The sequence below is a fragment of the Gopherus evgoodei genome, chromosome 1, assembly GCF_007399415.2.
Source record: "Gopherus evgoodei ecotype Sinaloan lineage chromosome 1, rGopEvg1_v1.p, whole genome shotgun sequence".
NCBI classification, from domain to species: domain Eukaryota; kingdom Metazoa; phylum Chordata; order Testudines; family Testudinidae; genus Gopherus; species Gopherus evgoodei.
The window spans coordinates 369,228,384-369,249,055 of NC_044322.1; the positions used below are offsets into that span (position 1 = coordinate 369,228,384).

The window sequence follows — 20,672 nt, forward strand, 5'->3', positions numbered from 1 at the left end:
TCAGGAAATACTGGGAGTAAAACCCTCTGCCCTGGAATTCCCGAGGTACCTTCTCCACCACGCCCAGTGTTAGGAGGTGTGTCACCTCCTGGTTTAGAAGGAGTGTGTGCTCCAGGTCCCTGGGGACCTCCAGAGGTGGGGGGTGGTGGAGGTGGTGAAACGAATAGCAACATGTAGCCCTTGGAAATGGTGCTGAGGACCCACTGGTCCAACATTATACGGGACCATTGCACTCAGAAGGCAGATAAACGGTTGCAGAACACAAACTTTATTAACTGGGCGGCTTCCCTGGCAACGGGCCCAGTGACCCGCCGCAAAGAGTCAAAAACACCTCTTCCCCTGCCAGGACACGGGGCCGAGCGGGACTGGCACTGGGACCGGCGCTGGGACCTGCATCTCTGCTCCCTCGGCCTCTTAGGTAGGGGCTCATATCTGCCTCTAGCTGGAGGGGCCAAGGTCTGTGGCCTGGGTTTGTCCTTCACTGGGGGACATATAGGCCCAGAGTTTGCAGGGTGGTGCAGGAGTCTTTCATCCCATGCAGACAGATGCCTGTTTGATCCGCAAACAGGACCTTCCCGTCGAAGGCCAGGTCCTGCATGAGGGACTGGGACTCCGCGGACAGCCCCGACAGCAAGAGCCACAACGCCCTGTGCATGGCCAAGGCTATCGAACAGGCCGCTGTTTCCGCCGTGTCCAAAACCACTTGAAGAGGTGCTTTCACCGCTGCCGCTCCTTTGTTGACCAAGGCTCTGAACATTTCTTGTCTCTTTCCTGGAGAAGGGGTTAAAACTTTGGCAGGGACCCCCACAAATTAAAATCATACCGGCTCAGTAGGGCTTGGTGATTTGTCACCCTGAGCTGGAAGCTCGCCCCTGAATTAACCTTCCTGCTGAAGGTGTCTGGTCTCCTGGCGTCTTTATCCTTGGGGGTGGGCGCAGGTTGGCCATGCCTCTCCCGGTGGTTTACAGACTCCACCACCAGAGAGTTGGGTGCTGGGTGAGAGGACAAGTATTCGTGCCCCTTTGCTGGCACAAAATACTCTCTCTCTGCCTTTTTAGAAATAGGTCTCAAGGAGGCCAGGGTTCACCAAAGCAAAGTCGATATGTTGGCCACCCCCTGCTGGAGAGATAAGGCCACACGGCCCAGTGCCAAGAAGGACAACATGTTGATCAAGGTGTCTGACGGCTCCTCCATCTCCTCAGCCTGAAGACAGAGATTCGAGGCCACCTGCTTAAGGAGCTCTTGGTGAGCCTTGAAATCTTCCTGTAGGGCCGGTGGTGGCACCACTATGGATTCCTCCAGTGCTGGTGAGGGGACTGGTTCTGCCCCCAGGGCGTCGGGCAGTACCGGTGGTTCAACCCCCAAGTCCAAGCCCAAGTGCGGTGCTGCTGGTTCAGTACTGGTTGACTTTTCCCAGTGCCGAGGCAGGGACGTAGAGTGTATCTGTGATGCCCCGGCTACTGAATGGGGCCTTGCTGGTGCAGGTAGTTGGGGCCATGGTGCCCACTGATACCACTGCCCCTGCTAAGGCGCCCCTTGCCACTGACCCATTTTGGGACCAAGCAGAGCCGCTTGATCCCAAGGGGCAGTGCGGCCCAGGGATGGGTGGCTGGGTGCCAAAGTCGAAGTCGCTGAGGAATGCATGGTGCTGTACGAGCACTGGGAGCATCTACGGCCGTGTCAGTGCCAACCTCAAAATTTAGATCTCAGCAACGAAGACGTGTACTTCTAGATTCCCCCCGGCAATCATGTCTATGATGCCTGGGTGCTGATGATGGTCGAGGGGCATTCCTAGCATGACGTCTGTCAGAGAGAACACTCGAATCTGAGTGTTGGTGCCGACGGCATTGAGACCTGCTCCTATAGCTTCGGTGGGAAGAGGAGTGTTGACACCTCTTGTCTCGGTGCCTGTGACTTCTGTGGGCAGTGGAGAACCCTCAAGACTCCCTCTCAGGCGAATCGGCCAACAGAATGGAAGTCTGGTGCAGGCTCCAGGATAGCCGCACAGAATGGGTAGGTATCTCATCCTTGGAGCGGGGGCTATGCCGGACCAGGGAGGGTTGATGAGATCCCAGCAGTGGCTTCCCTTGGGATCAGGGGCCCGTGTCAGGTGGCGCACCTGGCACTGGAAGGGTGAGGATGTCACGTGCTGCCTGTGCTGCCTCTGGTGTCAACAGCATTCTCACCACAGGAGAGGCACGCGCGGACGGAACCGGCCTACTCCACTCAGTGTGAGTCAGAGGTCTGGCTCCTGAGGGGGATCATGGGCTGCCCAACTCGGGTCCAGCCTCACCCCTGTCCTCTCGGCACTGCTGAGTCTTCCCTTGCTTCTTTGCGGGGGAGCGGTGCCAACTGGTGGATGGAGCCTTGCTTCACACTGATGACGCGGTGCCCGGAGCTGAGTCGGATCAGCTGGCCAGGGCTGGGGCCAATGCCAACTCCATTAGCAGGGCCTGGAGTCAAATATTTCTTTCACTCTTCGTTTGAGGTTTGAGCGACCTGCAGATTTTGCAACGCTCACTTACGTGAGTCTCGCCCAGACAGCGAAGGCACCGAGAGTGTGGATTGCTTTGGGCACAGAACTGCGACAGGAGTCGCACGACTTGAAGCCTGGGGCACGCGGCATGCCCCGAGTCAGGCAACTGACTAGAAAAAACCATCTACCAAGAGGAGTTGTACTACTAAGGCTAGAAGGGCTGCAGCAGAGCTGGAGCACGAGGTTCCCGCTACCTTCACTGGAGGCAAGAAGGAACTGAGGCTGGGGGGGAGCGCACAGCCCTCTTTATGGCGCGATATAGAGGCGCCACGCTAGGGGTCAAAGCAGTGCTCTCCCACTACGGGTACTGCTAAGGGAAAAACTTCTGGCACCAGTGCATGTGGCGAGCACACACACCTATAGTGGAATACACCTGAGCAATCACTCAAAGAACACAGCATCAGGACATGCTGAGATTACCATCTCTCATGGGCCCACAGCATCAGGGCCATGCCCCCAGATTTACAACAGTCTCTAGGGGGAACCCTTCAATGTGACAGACCCCCTAGGAGTCTCACTCTTCGTCCAGGATAAATCACACAACTTCATTGCCTCCTGTCCTGACACAGGACCTCTGGGCCTGCAGACCCCTGTGTCATACCATGAGCTCCATTCAGCGAGTCCTAACGAGACAGACCCTGATGGAGACTTGGCCACTCTTCAGGGATTAATGCACTTCCTCAGGCACTTGCAGTGACACTCAAACAGTGTGGTCAAAACAGTCAGGTTTATTAGCTCACTGGCCCACAGCACAGGACATTCTTTGGGTAGCCTAGAGAACAAAGGACTGGGAAGGCAAGAGTTGGGGGATCAGAGTTGGCTGCTGGAAGGAGTAGGTGCTCTCACCTGGTGTCTGACCAAAGAGATCAGACAGAGGGAGATGTACAGAACTGGGACACTGAGGGTCACTACAGCTTAGCTGGGCTCTGGATGACCAGAATTAGCCATGCTTTAACCTACAGTTCTCCAGCCAAGGAATGTTGCTCACCCTCTTTCCTCAGGGATATTGGTTGCTAGGTGTCAATGTCCTGGTGACTGGATTTGCCATTGTTTTCTTAGATGCTCCACTGATATGAAGACTAATACCCAGATAGCTGGGTGACACCCACTTTGCCTGCTCTGAAAGCAAACTGTCCTTTCCTACCCACTGGGATGGAGCAATGCAACATATAGCAGGAACTGAGGCATAAACAGGACCCAGACGAATTTTATGAAATATTCCCATTTCGTCACACCATCAAGAAATAAAGGTTAGGACACAGTCCATACTGGCTAAAGTAGGGTTCCCTTGAGCCATATTGCTGTAGGAATCATCTTGGTTTCCTTTCTCTGTGTCTGTCCCTTTGTCTGTCAATCCCAGGTGAGAGTTTCTTGTATTTTCACCTCTGACACCTCTCGGTCCATTGTCCTCCTTCTGCAGAGTTCTGCTGAGTCCATGTTTTCCACTTGGCAGAGCTTCCCAGTGTTAGGTGTCAGTTCTTCAGTTGCTTGGGTTTCTATTGTCATTCCAGATTCTCCATTGATATGGGTGGGTTCTAGCCAGCCCTGAACAACCCATTCATGCCGCCCCAGACAGTTACATGACCACAAACACCTCTTGTCTCCTGCTCTGCCCCACAAGCATTTTAACCCTTCTGCACCCACTAAGTACAACACCAATTGAGGTAAGTCACTGCCATGCAAATCATTCCTAAAAATATTACAGAAAACTCTCACTTCGCCACACCACCTGATGCAGATCTTTGGTTCCAAAGGAACCTTCAGCCCTACCTTAGAAGGGGAGTGACCAAGAATGGGATTCTCTCTGATGGAATAAAGAGGGCCTAGGGAAAGGTGCAGTAGATATAATCCTCTCTTGCTATCTCTGTGATGTTGCACTCCATATGCTTTATGAAAATATGCTTATAAATGTGAATATGATATAATTGGACTATGCTTTTTGCAAAAGGTCCCTTGTAAGGTATCATTACAACATTTATAATCGACTGAGTGTGTTCATCCTATTGGTTTGGATGTATTATTTCTATGTCTGAAGTTAGGAAAGTAAGATATAAACTTGTTTCACTGATATAAACATATTAAGTGGAGGCCATTAAGGGTGCTCCAGAAACAATCAGTTGTAAACGGCCTTAGTTACTTGAAAGTCTCCCTGCCTACGTGTGGGCCAGTCCATGGGGAATAGAGACTAGGGGTTTTACAGTGACATGTGACCATGTCACCTGATAACGAAATCTATCTTAAAACTGGTACTTTTCCACTTAGAAGGAGAGATGGGGACCCAGAGAGACAAAGCTATAAAAGGGGGTGGAACAGGAAAAAAGGGGCTGCCAGTCATGAGAAAACCCCTGCTTACCACCTGTGACAGGGCAAGGCCAGATGGCTCTAGGAAAGTAGTGAGAAACAGGTATGTTAACCCCAGGCTAAACAAATCCCTGTTACCATGGTAACCAAACAGCAGTTGCTCCAGGTTAATCAAGACACCTGAAACCAATCAGGGGCTGGCTGAAACTAGTTAAAAGCCTCCCAGTTAGCTGGGTGGGTGTGCATGCCAGGAGCTGTGCTGTTGGAGAGACTGAGCTGTATACACCATATCAGGCATAAGGAAGGAGGCCCTGAGGTAAGGGTGAAGTGTAGCTTGAGGAAGTGGGGGCTGCTGTGGGGAAGTAACCTGGGAATTGTACATGTCCTGTTTCTAAATACTACTATTACTATTAGGGTCCCTGGGCTGGAGCCTGGAGTAGAGGGTGGGCCTGGGCTCCCCCCTTTGCCCCCCCGGTTAATCACTGAGACTGGGAGACAAGAGATTGTGAAAGGGAGGATAGTTTCTCCTCACCTCCCTTGCTGGCTTATGATGAAAATGGCTCAGTAGGCTGTGACCCCTGCCTCTAGAGAAAGAAGGGCTACATGGAGGGTCACAGTGAGCCTCTGAGGCTAGTGAAATCCACCAGGAAATGTGGGACCCATGGAGACAAGGACAGATTTGTCACACACGTGAGATGTCTCCTGGAACTAACAAGGACTACATCAGGGGAGAGGATTGGGCCCAGACTAGGAAGGAGTCTAGTCTGTAAAAGAAGCTTATTGGAACATCTTTGAGGGTGAGATATTGCCTGTAATCAGTTTCTTACTGTAATCAGTTTCTTAAAGTATTAGGCTTAGACTTGCATGTTTTTGTTTTATTTTGCTTGGTAACTTACTTTTTTCTGTCTGTTATTACTTGAAACAACTTAAACAAAAGTGATTTTATTAAGTGTAAAAAGTAAGATTTATTAATAAACCCAGAGTAAATGATTAATTCCTAGGGGAGCAAACAGCTATGCATATCTCTCTATCAGTGTTATAGAGGGTGAACAATTTATGAATTTACCCTGCATAAGCCTTATACAGAGTACAATGGATTTATCTGGGGTTAAGGTTCCCAGAAAGGCTGAACATTGGGTGTTGGGAAAGTCCCTGTTAACTGAGAAGCCCTTGAGCTGAATGAATCTCTTTCAATGAACTGCAGAGAGGTGTGGAGATGGATGGCAGGAGAGAGATCACTTGATCATTGCCTGTTAGGTTCACTCCCTCTGGGGCACCTGGCATTGGTCCCTGTTGGCAGACAGGATGCTGGGCTGGATGGACCCTTGGTCTGACCCAATATGGCTGTTCTTGTGTGTGGCCCAGCCTCTGGGTCTGTGCTGGAGCTGACTGGATTGTCTAACTCAGCATGACAGGAGTGGATGAGTGCCTGTCCTAGCAGAAGGGTTTTTCTCAGTGGTATCCCAGCTCATCAAGTGACAGTCTTGAGGGGAGTCTCTCTGACCAAACCAGTTAAAATCACTAGCCAGCACCTGCACACTAAACCTAAAACCAAAAAGAGACCAATGCAGTGCAGCACCCAGGGAGTGGAAATGCCTCTGGCAGAGAAAAGACGGTTACTCACCTTTGTAACTGTTGTTCTTCGAGATGTGTTGCTCATATCCATTCCAGTTAGGTGTACGCGCCGCGCGTGCACATTCGTCGGAAAACTTTTACCCTAGCAACTCAGTGGGCCGGCAGGTCGCCCCCTAGAGTGGCGCCACCATGGCGCTCCATATATACTCCTGCCGGCCCACCCGCTCCTCAGTTCCTTCTTGCCGGCTACTCCGACAGTGGGGAAGGAGGGCGGGTGTGGAATGGATATGAGCAACACATCTCGAAGAACAACAGTTACAAAGGTGAGTAACCGTCTTTTCTTCTTCGAGTGATTGCTCATATCCATTCCAGTTAGGTGAATCCCAAGCCTTACAAAGGCGGTGGGGTCGGAGTGAAATGTGGCAGAATAAAACTGCTGAGCCAGAGGCTACAGCCTCTCTTGACTGCTGAACCAGGGCATACTGCGAAGCAAAGGTATGGACCGAGGACCAATGGAGCTTCGCGACAGATCTCGTGGGTAGAAACACGAGCCAGCAAGGCGGCAGATGAAGCCTGAGCCCTGGTAGAATGCACGTTGATGTGGCTTGGGGAAATATGAGCCAAATCATAACAAGTGGGGATGTCCGCCATCACCCCAGATGAGATCCTCTGAGAGGAGAACAAGCAAGCCCTCCCTTTGGCCCGCTACCGGGATAGAGCTGGGGCACCTTAGGAAATGGTTCTGTCAGCACAATATAATGCGAGCACTCCACAGATGTCCAAGGAGTGCAACGGTTGTGCCCATTGCGTTGAACTGTGGGTAACATGAAAAGCCAAAACCACCTTAGGGAGGAAAGCCGGGTGCGGTCATAACTGCACCTTGTCATTGTGAAACCTAGTGTACGGCGGAACCCCCGTAAGAGCTCTGATCTCAGAGACCCGTCTGGCCAAGACTAGGTTGAGGTCCCAGGTCGGGGCTGGGCGGCGCACCCGAGGGTGCAAGCGCTCCAAGCCCTTGAGGGACCTCGAACCCATAGAGCGTGAGAACACTGAACGTCCATCTCAGCCTGCTGGAAGGTAGAGATGGCTGCTGAGTGTATCCTCAGCGCTGATACCGCCAGGTCCTGCCGCTGAAGGCCAGAGGCAGGCCAAATAGAGGGGATCGAGACCTCAGCAGGAGCAAGATCGAGCGAATTACAGCTGTAAAAGAAACGCTTCCACCTGGCCCGGTACGTCGACCAGGTGGAAGGCTGCCTGTCACCCCGACTCAGGAACGCAGCAGCCACCGTGAGGTGAAGAGGCTGCAGGTCCGAGTGACGAAGCCTGTCGTTGCCCTGAGTGATGAGGTCTGGGCTGACAGGCCGAGCAACGTGGTATGTCAGTGCTGCCTGGACCATTCTGGAGTGATCATGATGATGCACGCTCTGCCCCTGCGGAGTTTGAGCAGGACCTAATGAACCAGTGGGAACAGTGGGAAGGCATAATGCAGTTGGCCTTTCCACGGCATCAGGAATGCGTCCAAGATCGATTCCGAGGAGAGATCTTGGAAGGAGCAGAACACCTGGCATTTCCTGCTCTCGCGGTGAGCGAACAGGTCTGTGTGAGGAAACATCTCCACTTCCGGAAAGCGGGACGCCTCACATGGGGCAGAGTGATCACTCGTAAGGCAGGAAAGACCTGCTGAGGCAAAGAGTTAAGACGTTCCAAACGCCTGGGAGAAAGGACGTCGCCAGCTCCATCGAGTGGGCCATGCAAAAGACCCAGAAATGGATGGCCTCCTGACAAAAAAAGGGGGAAGGACTATGTCCCCCCTGAATACTTATGAAGCACCTGGTCGTTGTGTTGGCTGTAAACACCGAGATACAACGGCCTCGCAGCTGCCGCTGGAACCCCTGGCATGCCAGGCGGACTACTCTCATTTTTGGGGCATTGATGAGGAATGCCAGCTCCCTAGAAGACCAAAGGCCTTAAGCTCAGAGGTGACCATGAGCACTCGAGCAGAGAGATGAGGCGTCCGCCGTCAGGGGCAGTGAGCCGGACTTGGAGAGGACGGAGGCGGAGCTTGGCGTGTTTGGTTACAAACTTGCGGGCAACCATGGACCCAGGAGACTGAGACAAGAACGAGCTGAGGTCGTTGGGAAAGCCTTCAGACCTCAGATGATTGTTGCCATCGCCTAAAATCGCAGTTGCGATAAGCAGGCTCCGGCTAGGTAGGAGACCAGGATAGCCCCTAGGGAGCCCAACCTCTGCGTGGGGACCAGAGTGGATTGCTCTATAATAAACAGCAGGCCTTGACCTGTGAATAAGACCGTGGCGATGCCCACGCGCTGAGTGGTTTGTGTCTCAGAGTCTCCGTGGATAAGCGAATCGTCCAGATACGGAAAAACGCATATCCGACATCAGCGACGGTAGGCGGCGACTATGGCCGTAAACCGGGAGTATTGACAGTCGGCTATAAAGCGGAGGCATCTCCCGTGCGGAGGGAAGATGGCATTGCGAAAGTACGCGTCCTTCATATCCAGGGCGGCACAGTAGCCCCCAGGAGGCAAGGATGGAATAATGGTTCCCAGGGATACATGCAGAACTCCAACCTTATCCTAACCCGGTTGAGTCCGTGCAGGACCAAGAAGGTCTGAGACCTGTGTTCGAGTGGGGGACTAGGGCGTAACGGGGGTAAAACCCCTTACCCCTTTCGTCCGCTGAAGGGGGACAGGGCTGGAGCAAATTAAAGGTGGTACCTATGCTCCATCGTGCGCAGGACCCAGCGATCTGAAAGTAACTGGGGCCATGCCAGGAGAAAGCGGGATCGGGATCCCGTCCTGCGACTGGTACACCGCCCTCAGGTGAACCTTGGAAGGTCCGTCTTTGGTCCCAGTGGTAATTGCGAGGGACCTTGACTTTGGCTCTTTAGGGGTCCTGACGTTCGTCTGCGACCACCTTGGCCCTGCCGTTTGCCAGAGTTCTGCCTCTGGCTAGGCACAGAGTATGGCGGCTGGGGCCAGAAAGGCCTGCGTTTTGTCGCTGGCGTATACATGCTGAGACGCATTAGGACCCTATTGCCCATCAGACTTCGCAGTCTGGGGCTGTCTCTGCCGCGAAGATGCCTTTACCAACAAAGGGTAAATCCTGAATGGCATACCGCAGCTCCGGCTGGAGGTTTAAAACCTGAAGCCATGAAATGCACCTCACGGCGACACTCAAGGCCAGAGTGCTGGCCGCAGAGTCTGCTGCGTCCAACGAGGCCTGGAGGGACGCTCTGGGAACCTTCTTTCCCCCGTCCTCCAAGACGGCAGCGAACTCCAGGTGGAAGTTTTGAGGGAGAAACTCCTTCACTCAGGTGCTATAATTATCGCAGCTAAGCAAGGCTTGTTGCTTTGCTACCCCGAGCTGCAGGGCCCCTGCAGAGTACACCTGGCGGCCAAGCCTGTTCATTCGCCAAGCCTCTTTCTGCTTCGGGGCTGGCGCCCGCTGGCCATCATATCAGGATCGTGGTCCTGAGCATAAATTCTGCGCATATGGGATGACACGGATGCGTGTCCGGACGGCCATGGAGGTACTAAAAGAAGGCACAGGCAGAGTCTCTGACTCACTCGGACCTTGCCCAACTCGGCACCGGGGACCGGCATCGGGAGGCGTATCAGTACCTGGAACGAGATCCAGACCCGCAACCAGAACGGTGTCGGGAGGTCGACCGAGATCTCGAGGCTCGGAGAAGGGCTACAGGAGTCAAGGTACCTGCCCCGGTGCCAGGAGTCGGAACGGTGCCGATAGCGGGTCGGCGAACGGGATACCGACCGGTGCAGCGAGTGTGACCAGTACCGAGGAAAACAGCACCGGGACTGCCAGTGGTGTCCGGCGTGCCGACAGGACTTGGAGTGTCTGCGGGACCGTGATCATGAACGGTGCCGCTCTGCTGTGCTGACAGGGGACAGTCCCCTGAAGAGACTGTATTACCCGTACCGGCGGTGCCGGGGTCAGGCAGCACTGACTCTGTCATGGCACTGAGAGCCCTCGCCGTTGGTAACATCTCCGGCGTGAAGGGAACAGCAGGCTCAACCACAGTGCATACTGGGGAGCTGTCAGGCACCGGATTCGACGGCCCTCGTGGGACCGGGATCCACGGTACCGAGGTCATCAGAGCTTCGGTAGGTGTCGGTGCCGGGCGATCCGAGTTAGATAAGCTATCTGGCTGCGGTGCCGTCAGCACGGAAGCAGCGGGAGTAATACGCTCAACCACGGCGCGTGCCGGGGAGCCGTCGGGCACCGGATTCGATAGCCCTTGTGGGACTGGAATCGACGGTGCCGATGTTGTCGGTGCCTCAGAGGCGTCGGTGCCGGGCAATCCGACTTAGACTAGCCCTCTGGCTGCGGTGCCGTTGGCATGGAAGCAGCCGGAGCAGTAGCTCAACCACGGCGCGTGCCGGGGAGCCGTCAGGCACCGGATTCTACGGCCCTTGCGGGACCGGGATCGACGGTGCCGACGTCATCGGTGCCGCAGCAGGTGTCGGTGCCGGGCGATCCGACTTAGACTAGCCCTCTGGCTGCGGTGCCGTTGGCACGGAAGCAGCCGGAGCAGTAGCTCAACCACGGCGCGTGCCGGGGAGCCGTCAGGCACCGGATTCTACAGCTCTTGCGGGACCGGGGATCGACGGTGCCGACGTCATCGGTGCCGCAGCAGGTGTCGGTGCCGGGCGATCCGACGTAGACGAGCTCTCTGGCTGCGGTGCCGTTGGCACGGAAGCAGCAGGAGCAGTAGCTCAACCACGGCGCGTGCCGGGGAGCCGTCAGGCACCGGATTCTACGGCCCTTGTGGGACCGGGATCGACGGTGCCGACGTCATCGGTGCCGCAGCAGGTGCCGGTGCCGGGCGATCCGACTTAGACGAGCCCTCTGGCTGCGGTGCCGCTGGCACGGAAGCAGCAGGAGCAATACGCTCAACCACGGCGCGTGCCGGGGAGCCGTCAGGCACCGGATTCTACGGCCCTTGTGGGACCGGGATCGACGGTGTCGACGTCATCGGTGCCGTAGCAGGTGTCGGCGCCGGGCGATCCGACTTAGACGAGCTCTCTGGCTGCGGTGCCGCTGGCACGGAAGCAGCAGGAGCAGTAGCTCAACCACGGCGCATGCCGGGGAGCCGTCAGGCACCGGATTCTACGGCCCTCGTGGGACCAGGATCGACGGTGCCGACGTCGTCGGTGCCGGGCGAACCATCTTAGACGAGCTCTCTAGCTGCGGTGCAGTTGGCACAGAAGCAGCAGGAGCAGTAAGCTCTACCACGGCGCGAGCCGGGGAGCTGCCAGGCACCGGATTCAGTGGTCCTGGGGGACTGGAATCGACGGTGCCGAAGTCATCGGTGCCTCTGCAGGTGTCGGTGCCGGGTAACGCAACTTAGGCGAGCTCTCTGGCTGCGATGCAGGTGGCACGGAAGCAGCGGGAGCAGGGGGCTCAACCACGGCGCGTGCCGGGGAGCCGCCAGGCACCAGCAGGAATCGTAGGCTCTCTCGACCTCGGAAGAAGGGAGCGGTGCCGAGTCGACATCGGTGCCGGCGACGGTCGGTGCCGAAAGGCCTTGGTAGTACCGGCGGGGTCCGGTGCCGAGGAGGCGCTTCTGCCAGCCGCTTGAACATCGCTCGGCGCCCAAGGTGGAGGGGTAAGTGAAAGTCCCGCACCTTTTTGTTCTCGGCTTAAAAGCCTTGCAAATGGGGCACTTATCTGCCAAGTGTGATTCCCTGAGGCACTTCAAACAGGAGTCATGTAGATCTCTCTTCGGCCGCGGCTTCTGGCAGGCCGGGCCCCTTTTAAAACCCGGTGAGCCATGCATGGCTCCGGCACTGGGCTCATGGAAGGGGCTACTTCCTGAACCCCGCTAACTAAACTAACCATGTTAGCAAAGAAAACACGTATAACCATACAAATATATATATAAAAGGGTTATAACTGCATAATTATATACGAGAAAACGAGTAGCTAGGGAAGTGGAGGTCAGCTAAGCCGCGCTCCACTGTTCCAACGACCGACACGGGCGGTAAGAAGGAACTGAGGAGCGGGTGGGCCGGCAGGAGTATATATGGAGCGCCATGGTGGCGCCACTCTAGGGGGCGACCTGCCGGCCCACCGAGTTGCTAGGGTAAAAGTTTTCCGACGAATGTGCACGCGCGGCGCGTACACCTAACTGGAATGGATATGAGCAATCACTCGAAGAAGAACAGGAAGAACCAAGATGCCTCAAGGCCTGAGGCCATTGCTATGGCAGGGTAATGATTAAGTGAGAAGTACCAAGATAATCCTGGCAAGTGACCCTCCTCCATACACTGCAGAGGACAGTGAAAACTCCCAAGGTCACTGCCAGTTGGACCTGGGGGAAAATTCCTTTCTAACTGCAAATATGACAATCAGTTACACCCCAAGCTTGCGAACAAGAATCGGCCAGCCAAGCACCTGAGAACCCTGGCTCACCTTGCCCATTGTCCCATCTCCAGCCATGGCCCGTCCTGATGCTTCAGAGGAAGGAGATGATAAAAACCCAGCACACACTGGGGTGGGGGGAAATCCCTTCCTGACCCCTTCAGGTGGCTGGCCAATACACTGGAGCTTGAGCCTTTAGGAACATAAGACATAAACTGGGAGTGAGTTCTAGGGCTGCTGACTCCTGCCCCATACCGGCCTCTGTCATAAACAGATAGCTAAGGGTTAATGTCTCTTACACCTGGAAAAAAAGTACCTGAAACACCTGACCAGAGGACCAATCAGGAACCAAGACTTTTTCAAATCTGGGTGGAGGAAACTTTGTGTGTGAGTCCTTTGTTCTTGGTCTTCTGTCTGTATGCTCTCTCAGCTATGAGAGGATTTCTATTTCCTGCTTTCTAATCTTCTGTTTCCAAGTTGTGAGTACAGAGTTCATAAAAACAATAAGGATTATTGTTTTTTTCTTTTGTATTTACATGTCTATAGTTGTTGGAGTGCTTTGAATTGTATTCTTTTTGAATAAGGCTGTTTATTCAATATTCTTTTAAGCAAATGACCCTGTATTTGTCACCTTAATACAGAGAGACCAATTTTTATGTATTTTTTTCTTTTTATATAAAGCTTTTTTTTTAAGACCTGCTGGAGTTTTTCTTTAGTGGGGAACTCCAGGGAATTGAGTCTGCAGCTCACCAGGGAATTGGTGGGAGGAAGAAGTCAAGGGGAAATCTGTGTGTGTTAGATTTACTTGCCTGACTTTGCATTCCCTCTGGGTGAAGAGGGAAGTGCTTGTGTTTCCAGGACTGGAAATAGAGAGGGTGGACTCCCTCTGTTTAGATTCACGGAGTTTGCTTCTGTGTATCTCTCCAGGAACACCTGGAGGGGGGAAGGGAAAAGGTTTATTTCCCTTTGTTGTGAGACTCAAGGGATTTGGGTCTTGGGGTCCCCAGGGAAGGTTTTTGGGGGGACCAGAGTGCCCCAGAACACTCTAATTTTTTGGGTGGTGGCAGCTTTACCAGGTCCAAGCTAGTAACTAAGCTTGGAGGTTTTCATGCTAACCCCCATATTTCGGATGCTAAGGTCCAAATCTGGGACTAGGTTTATGATATGGTGTGCAGCGTTGGGAAAGATAGAATCCAGAAGCCAGTAGGAATATTATATTTTTCTTTTCTCTGCTAGGGGCTTTTTAGCAGAGAGGGTTTGGTTTTAAAGGGAACCAGAGAATTTTTTTTTCTGCTCTCTCTGGCAGTTGTGGCTTGCATATTAAGCAAGAAACCATTAAGAGACTATTAAGGGCCTTTTGTCACACAATAGCACTCCCATTAGGAGGCAGATACCAGCACTATACTCATTCAAATAAAGTGGTTTTTCTGGTTTACTTTACATTGAAAAAATTAGCTAGAGAAAGAAAGGGAAAAAGGCACTGTTGCTAGGCAGACTCCAGGAGGCAACAGAGCCTGCAGTTCAGACAATAAACACCGGAGGGCACCCCAACACAAGAAAACAAGATGTCACGAAAACCAGATGCAGTACAGCTCGAGGCAATGGAAAAACAGATAGAACTGCTCAGAACACAGATGGCCAGAGATGAGGCAACTCACAAACAAGAAATGGAAAGGCTACAAAAACAAGAAGCCAAAAATGCAGTCCACCACAGAAAACTACAAGAAGAAGAGGTGGCCCACAAAATGAAACAAGCAGAAGAAGAGGTAGCCTACCGCCGAGAAATGGAAAAACAACAAAAAAAATGGAACAACAACAAAAAGAAAGTGAAGAGAAGGAAAAACAGAGAAAACATGAACTGGTCTTAGTGCAAGCTAAGCTGAATGTGCCAGCCAATCCTAACAACCCTTCGCCAATTATCGTTCCACATCACAGAAAATTTCCCACCTACAAGGCAGGTGATGACACTGAGGCCTTCTTGGAAAATTTTGAAAGAGCCTGTCTTGGGTACAGCATCCCTGAAGACCAGTACATGGTAGAATTGAGGCCACAGCTCAGTGGACCTTTAGCAGAGGTGGCGGCTGAAATGCCTAAGCAGCAAATGAACGACTATAAACTTTTTCAAACCAAGGCCAGATACAGAATGGGGATAACCCCGGATCATGCCCGTCGGCGTTTCAGAACCCAAAAGTGGAAACCAGATGTGTCATTTCCCAAACACGCCTACTATGTTGGGAAAAATTATGAGGCCTGGATATCAGGACACAATGTTAAAACCTTGGAAGAACTGCACCTCCTCATACAAATGGAGCAGTTCTTGGATGGTGTTCCTGAGGACATAACACGGTACATACAAGATGGAAAACCCAAAAATCTCGCTGAGGCAGGGGAGATTGGAGCCAGATGGATGGAAGTGGCAGAAAGCAAGAAAGCTACTGTCAAGGGGAACGAATACCCCAGGGGGCACACCGACAATAAACCCTACAACCAAGGACAGCCAAAGACCCCACATACAACCCAAGTAAAGCCACAGACGCCCTGTTCTTCCACCTCACCAGTCTCCAGTAACTCACCTCGACCCAGTGACCCATCAGATGGAAGATGCTTTAAGTGTAATGAACTGGGACATATCAAGGCCAACTGTCCAAAGAACGCCATCCGAGTGCAATTCATTACACCACCATAACACCAAAGATCCCCAGGCCCAGATGCCTCTCAAATACCCTTGGAGCGAAGGGAAAATTTGAGAGTGGGCGGAAAGAAGGTTACTGCGTGGAGAGACACGGGGGCACAAGTGTCAGCTATCCACCAATCCTTCGTAGACCGCAAATTCATCAACCCAAAGGCCCAAGTGACAATTTACCCCTTCATGTCACAAGCTGTAGACTTGCCTACAGCTGAACTGCCTGTCCAGTACAAAGGCTGATCAGGAATGTGGACTTTTGCAGTCTATGACAATTATCCTATCCCCATGCTACTGGGGGAAGACTTGGCCAACCAGGTGAAGCGGGCCAAGAGAGTGGGAATGGTTACACGTAGCCAAACCAGGCAAGCTTCCAGACCCATTCCTGTTCCTGAGCCGTCCACAGACGCCCCGTCTGTGTTACCAGAGACCCAGACAGAGGTAGTGGACCCGGATTCCATGCCTACCACTGAAACAGCCACAGCATCTCCAGTCCCAGGCCCGGAACTGGAACAGCAACCAGCACGAGCAAGTGCAACCACATCTTCAAACTCAAGGCCAGATGGAGCCAGCGAGCCAGAACTGGCAGACGCAACAGACAGCCATACCCAAAAGGCTCAGCCCGAGCCTGAAATAACCTCAGGTGCACCAGCAGAGAGCGGTTCACCAGTATTGTTTTTATGAACTCTGTACTCACAACTTGGAAACAGAAGATTAGAAAGCAGGAAATAGAAATCCTCTCATAGCTGAGAGAGCATACAGGCAGAAGACCAAGAACAAAGGACTCACACACAAAGTTCCCTCCACCCAGATTTGAAAAAGTCTTGGTTCCTGATTGGTCCTCTGGTCAGGTGTTTCAGGTACTTTTTTTCCAGGTGTAAGAGACATTAACCCTTAGCTATCTGTTTATGACAGCCTCCCCCACAGCTGTCACTTAGGCTGCAAACACTTGGGCCAAGAACTGTCTCCAGTGCTGCGCTCTGTACAACAGTGAGCACATTGCTCCTATAACTATTAGAGTAATACCAGCAATGTAGTAACTATAGGCCAGAGTCCTTCCCTGGGTGGATCTCTTCCATCGCTCATCTCTGATCTGACCTAGACAGTTCATCCTACTGAAGAGTGGTGTTTCACTCCATATTCTTCATGCTTATGATAGGAATGCAACATAACTGAGATACTTTATGCAAGATGGCTCATGTGAGATTGTTGGAAAGGGTATGATTTACTGAATGTGATTGTCCAGTCTGTATGCCTGTATCTGAAGTTCGTCAATATTCCTATGTATCTGTATTTCAACTATACTATTTTGGGTGACACCCACTGCTAACACTTCAGGTACAACAATGGAAAAGCCAGACAGGGTGGATGGCCCATCAGTGAGGACAATGGACTATGAAAAGCTTGGCCTTCCTGCGGACACTCCATACTGCCGCTTACTCATGGATGCTGTGAAACTACTGAGTCAGGTGGTCTTGTCATCTGATATTAAACATTACCTGGGACTTCTTGTAACTTTCCACTGGAAGGGAAGCGGGGATCAAGTTTGGGAAATAAAGGATTCCCGCCTTATGTAAATCTTATTAAAGGGTGGGGAGGAAGGCAAATGGGACTCCTCCTCTCCATGGCATGTCTGCCCAAGAAGAGAGACTGCTAAAGCCACCTTAAGGGAAGGCAAGGGGGGAGTCCAGACTGAGACGGGTCATTCTGAAAAGGAATATAACTGGAACTCTGAACCACAGAAACTTTGCAACCTGCCTTACATAACATTAGGGTGAGAATTAACATTTTGTAACCTGTTTCAGAGTGGCAGCCGTGTTAGTCTGTATCATCAAAAAGAACAGGAGTACTTGTGGCACTTTAGAGACTAATGCATTTATTTGAGCATAAGTGTGTGGTGTTTTTTTTTTCTTGCTAATAGCCCATCTTAACTGATTACTCTTCTTGTTGTTAGTATGGCAACACTTTTTTTTTTCATGTCCTGTGTGTATATATATCTTCCTACTGTATTTTCCACTGCAAGCATCCAATTAAGTGGGTTTTAGCCCACAAGAGCTTGTGCTCAAATTTGTTACTCTCTAAGGTGCCACAAGTACTCCTCTTTTATCAATAGCTGTGGCTGTGAAATCCTCTTTTTTGTATTGCTTTATTTTTATGGTCCCTAACTCTAACCCTCCTTTGATCTGATGGAAAAGCCAGGTTGCACCAGTGCCAAATACAGAGATAATATAACCTCCCCTTACACCTATTTGAGATGCCCCTGTTTATACATCCAAGGATCATAGTAGCCCCTTTTAATGCTCAGCTGATTATCCACCATGATCCCCAAGCCCTTTTCAGAATCCCTGCTTCGCAGAACAGTCACACATCTCATAAGTAAAGCCTACATGCTTTGTACAACCAAACATTTGGGCTATTAAAATGCATATTGTTTGCTTGTATTTAGTTTACCAAACGATCCAGATCATTTTGTATCAGTGATCTGCCCTATTCATTAGTTACTATTTTCCCAATCTTTGTGTCACTTGCAAATTTTATCAGGGATGATTTTACATTTTCTTCAAGGTCACTGATAAAAATTTTATGTAGCGTAGGGACAAAAACTAATCCCAGCAGGGACCCACCAGAATCACCCCTGTTCAATGACAGTTCCCTGAAGGCCTATGTTGGCCAGCTTTTCATCCACTTAATGTGTCATTAGTTTTGTATTCTAGTTTTTTAATCAAAATGTCATGCAGTACTAAGGCAAATGCCTCCCAAAAGTCTAGGTTGATGCATCAGCACTTCGGCCTTTATCAGCCACACCTGTCAGCTCATCAGAACAAAGGTATCAAATTAGCTTAACAAGATCTATTTGCCATAAGCCCCTGTTCATTGGCATTAATTACCCTCTTTTAATTTTTTTAATAAAGAGTCCTATATCAACTGTTTTATTATATTCCCCAGAATCAGTGTCAGACTGAGAGGTCTCCAACTACCTGGGCCATCCCATTTGCCCTTTTTATATATTGTGACAACATTTGCTTCCAGTCCTCTGGAACATTCCCAGGGCTCCAAGAATTACTGAAAATCAACATTAATGGTTGCAGAGCACCTCAGCAGCTCTTTAAAACTCTTGGGTGCAGATTATCTGGAGCGGGTGATTTTAGAACGTCTAACTACAGTAGCTTCTGTTTAACATGCTCCTACATTTGCAGTCAGCTGACTCTCAGCCTGAGAGAGGTCTCCTTGCGTCTCTTGCCCTGGAACCCCCACTCCCGGTTAAGCTCACTGTTCTCCATGGGAGCTGAGCTCACTCCCAGGGTCATTTCTGAGTTCAATTACCTCCAGTCCCTCTTGCTGCTCCATCAGTGCCCTGTAGCTGGACCTGAGGAGGGCGGTAGTGTCTACCTGCCCTAACCAAGGGTGGCAGAGGAAGAGAAGACTGGACTCAAGTTGGGCTCCCCTGGCTCCTGGGCTCCCTAGCAGTTCTTAGCAGCTTCTCCTCTAGGGCAAACTCCTCCCCCTGCTCTGCAGCCACCTTAACTTTGTAAGCTCCCCTTCTCCAGGCAGAGCATGCTCTGCAGGTGTGCTGACTGGCACTCGGCATGCCTGCTGTCAGTGGAATGGGGGCATCCCATCACATACCCGTGCCCCTCAAGTACAGAGAGGTTTCCTGCCTGAGCATTTCTTCATTCCCCATCCCCCGAGAAAAGAAAATCTGCATTTGTATGCTCCTTCCTGGCTCAGTGCCACACCCAGAAATTACACGGCTGGTGTAGCGGCCTCCATAAACAGGATGCTGGGCAGCTCCCTCTGGAGGCATGCCAGCGTGCCACCTTTGGAATGCCACCACCAAAAGGGAGTCCGGGCTGTAACCCTGCCCATGCTCCTCCCTGAGGCCCCCACCCACTAGTCCTCATCTCCTGTGGCCTTGCCCATGCTGCTCCTCTTCCTGCCCCGTCTCTTCCCCCAAGAACCTACTGCTCAGGGCAGAGAACAGAGCAAATAGGCATGAGTGGCTGCTGGGTAGCGCCTTGGGGGAGGGGGCGAAGAGGCCTGAGCAGCGGCAACCTTAGGGGAGAAGAAGAGCGAGTGGGGCAGGGCCTTGGGGGATGGGACAAAGAGGGGTGAGCCAGGGGGATGAGCCTTGGGTTGTCGTCATGCTGCTTTTGGATAAAGCTTCCCCTTTATAGGATGGTCTTGAGGTCCATGGCCAGCGTCAGCCGTCCCTGGTCTCCGGGACATCTCCTCCAGGGGGTATTTGGAGTCCTCCAGACAGGGCCTGTCCCAGGGCTCAATGCTGGCTTGGGTCAGTTTGTAAACAATGTACTGAAAGGTTGGCCAATCCTGTCCTATAATCAACAGGTATTCTAATTTGTCTGCTAATGCTATTGTCATTGAATCAGTGGGCCCTGCTGTTAGTTCCTGTCATTTACTGGGATAGGGCTTTACAGATCCATGTATGCACTGCAGGTAAATTCTTCCCTCTGGTCCGATTGTGCACCCACTAGGGCAGCTTGCATTAGTGTTTGTCTATGCCCCCATCCACAAGCCCCATTATATCTTTCTCTTGGTCCTAGACCCAGATTATCAATGGCAAGGAGGCAGGGGGGAGTCCCACATAAGAACGGTCGTACTAGGTCAGGCCAAAGGTCCATCTAGCCCAGTATCCTGTCTTCTGACACTGGTCAATGCCAGGTGCTCCAGAGGGAGTGAACCTAACAGGTAATGATCAAGTGATCTCTCTCCTGCCATTCACCTCCACCTTCTGACACACAGAGTCTAGGGACACCATTCCTTACCCATCCTGGCTAACAGCCATTAATGGACTTACCCACCAGGAGTTTATCCAGTTCTTTTTTAAACACTGTTATAGTCCTAGCCTTCACAACCTCCTCAGATAAGGAGTTCCACAAGTTGACTGTGCACTGTGTGAAGAAGAACTTCCTTTGATTTGTTTTAAACTTGCTGCCCATTAATTTCATTTGGTGACCCTTCGTTCTTGTATTATGGGAACAATTCAATAACTTTTCCTTATTCACTTTCTCCACATCACTCATGATTTTATATACCTCTATCATACCCCACCTTAATCTCCTCTTTTCCAAGCTGAAAAGTCCTAGCCTCTTTAATCTTTCCTCATATGGGACCCTCTCCAAAGCCCTACTCATTTTAGTTGCCCTTCTCTGA

At 51.7% G+C, this 20,672-nt stretch overlaps 1 protein-coding gene across 1 annotated transcript in view; it reads right to left on the reverse strand.

Annotated features, from left to right (window-relative positions):
- SHANK3 (SH3 and multiple ankyrin repeat domains 3) overlaps positions 1–20,672 on the reverse strand; it is a 727,758-nt gene that overhangs the window by 360,278 nt on the left and 346,808 nt on the right. The window contains exon 13 of the mRNA XM_030541199.1: positions 18,926–18,945. Within this exon, the coding sequence (XP_030397059.1) occupies positions 18,926–18,945 (20 nt within the window). The remainder of the gene's footprint in view (positions 1–18,925; positions 18,946–20,672) is intronic.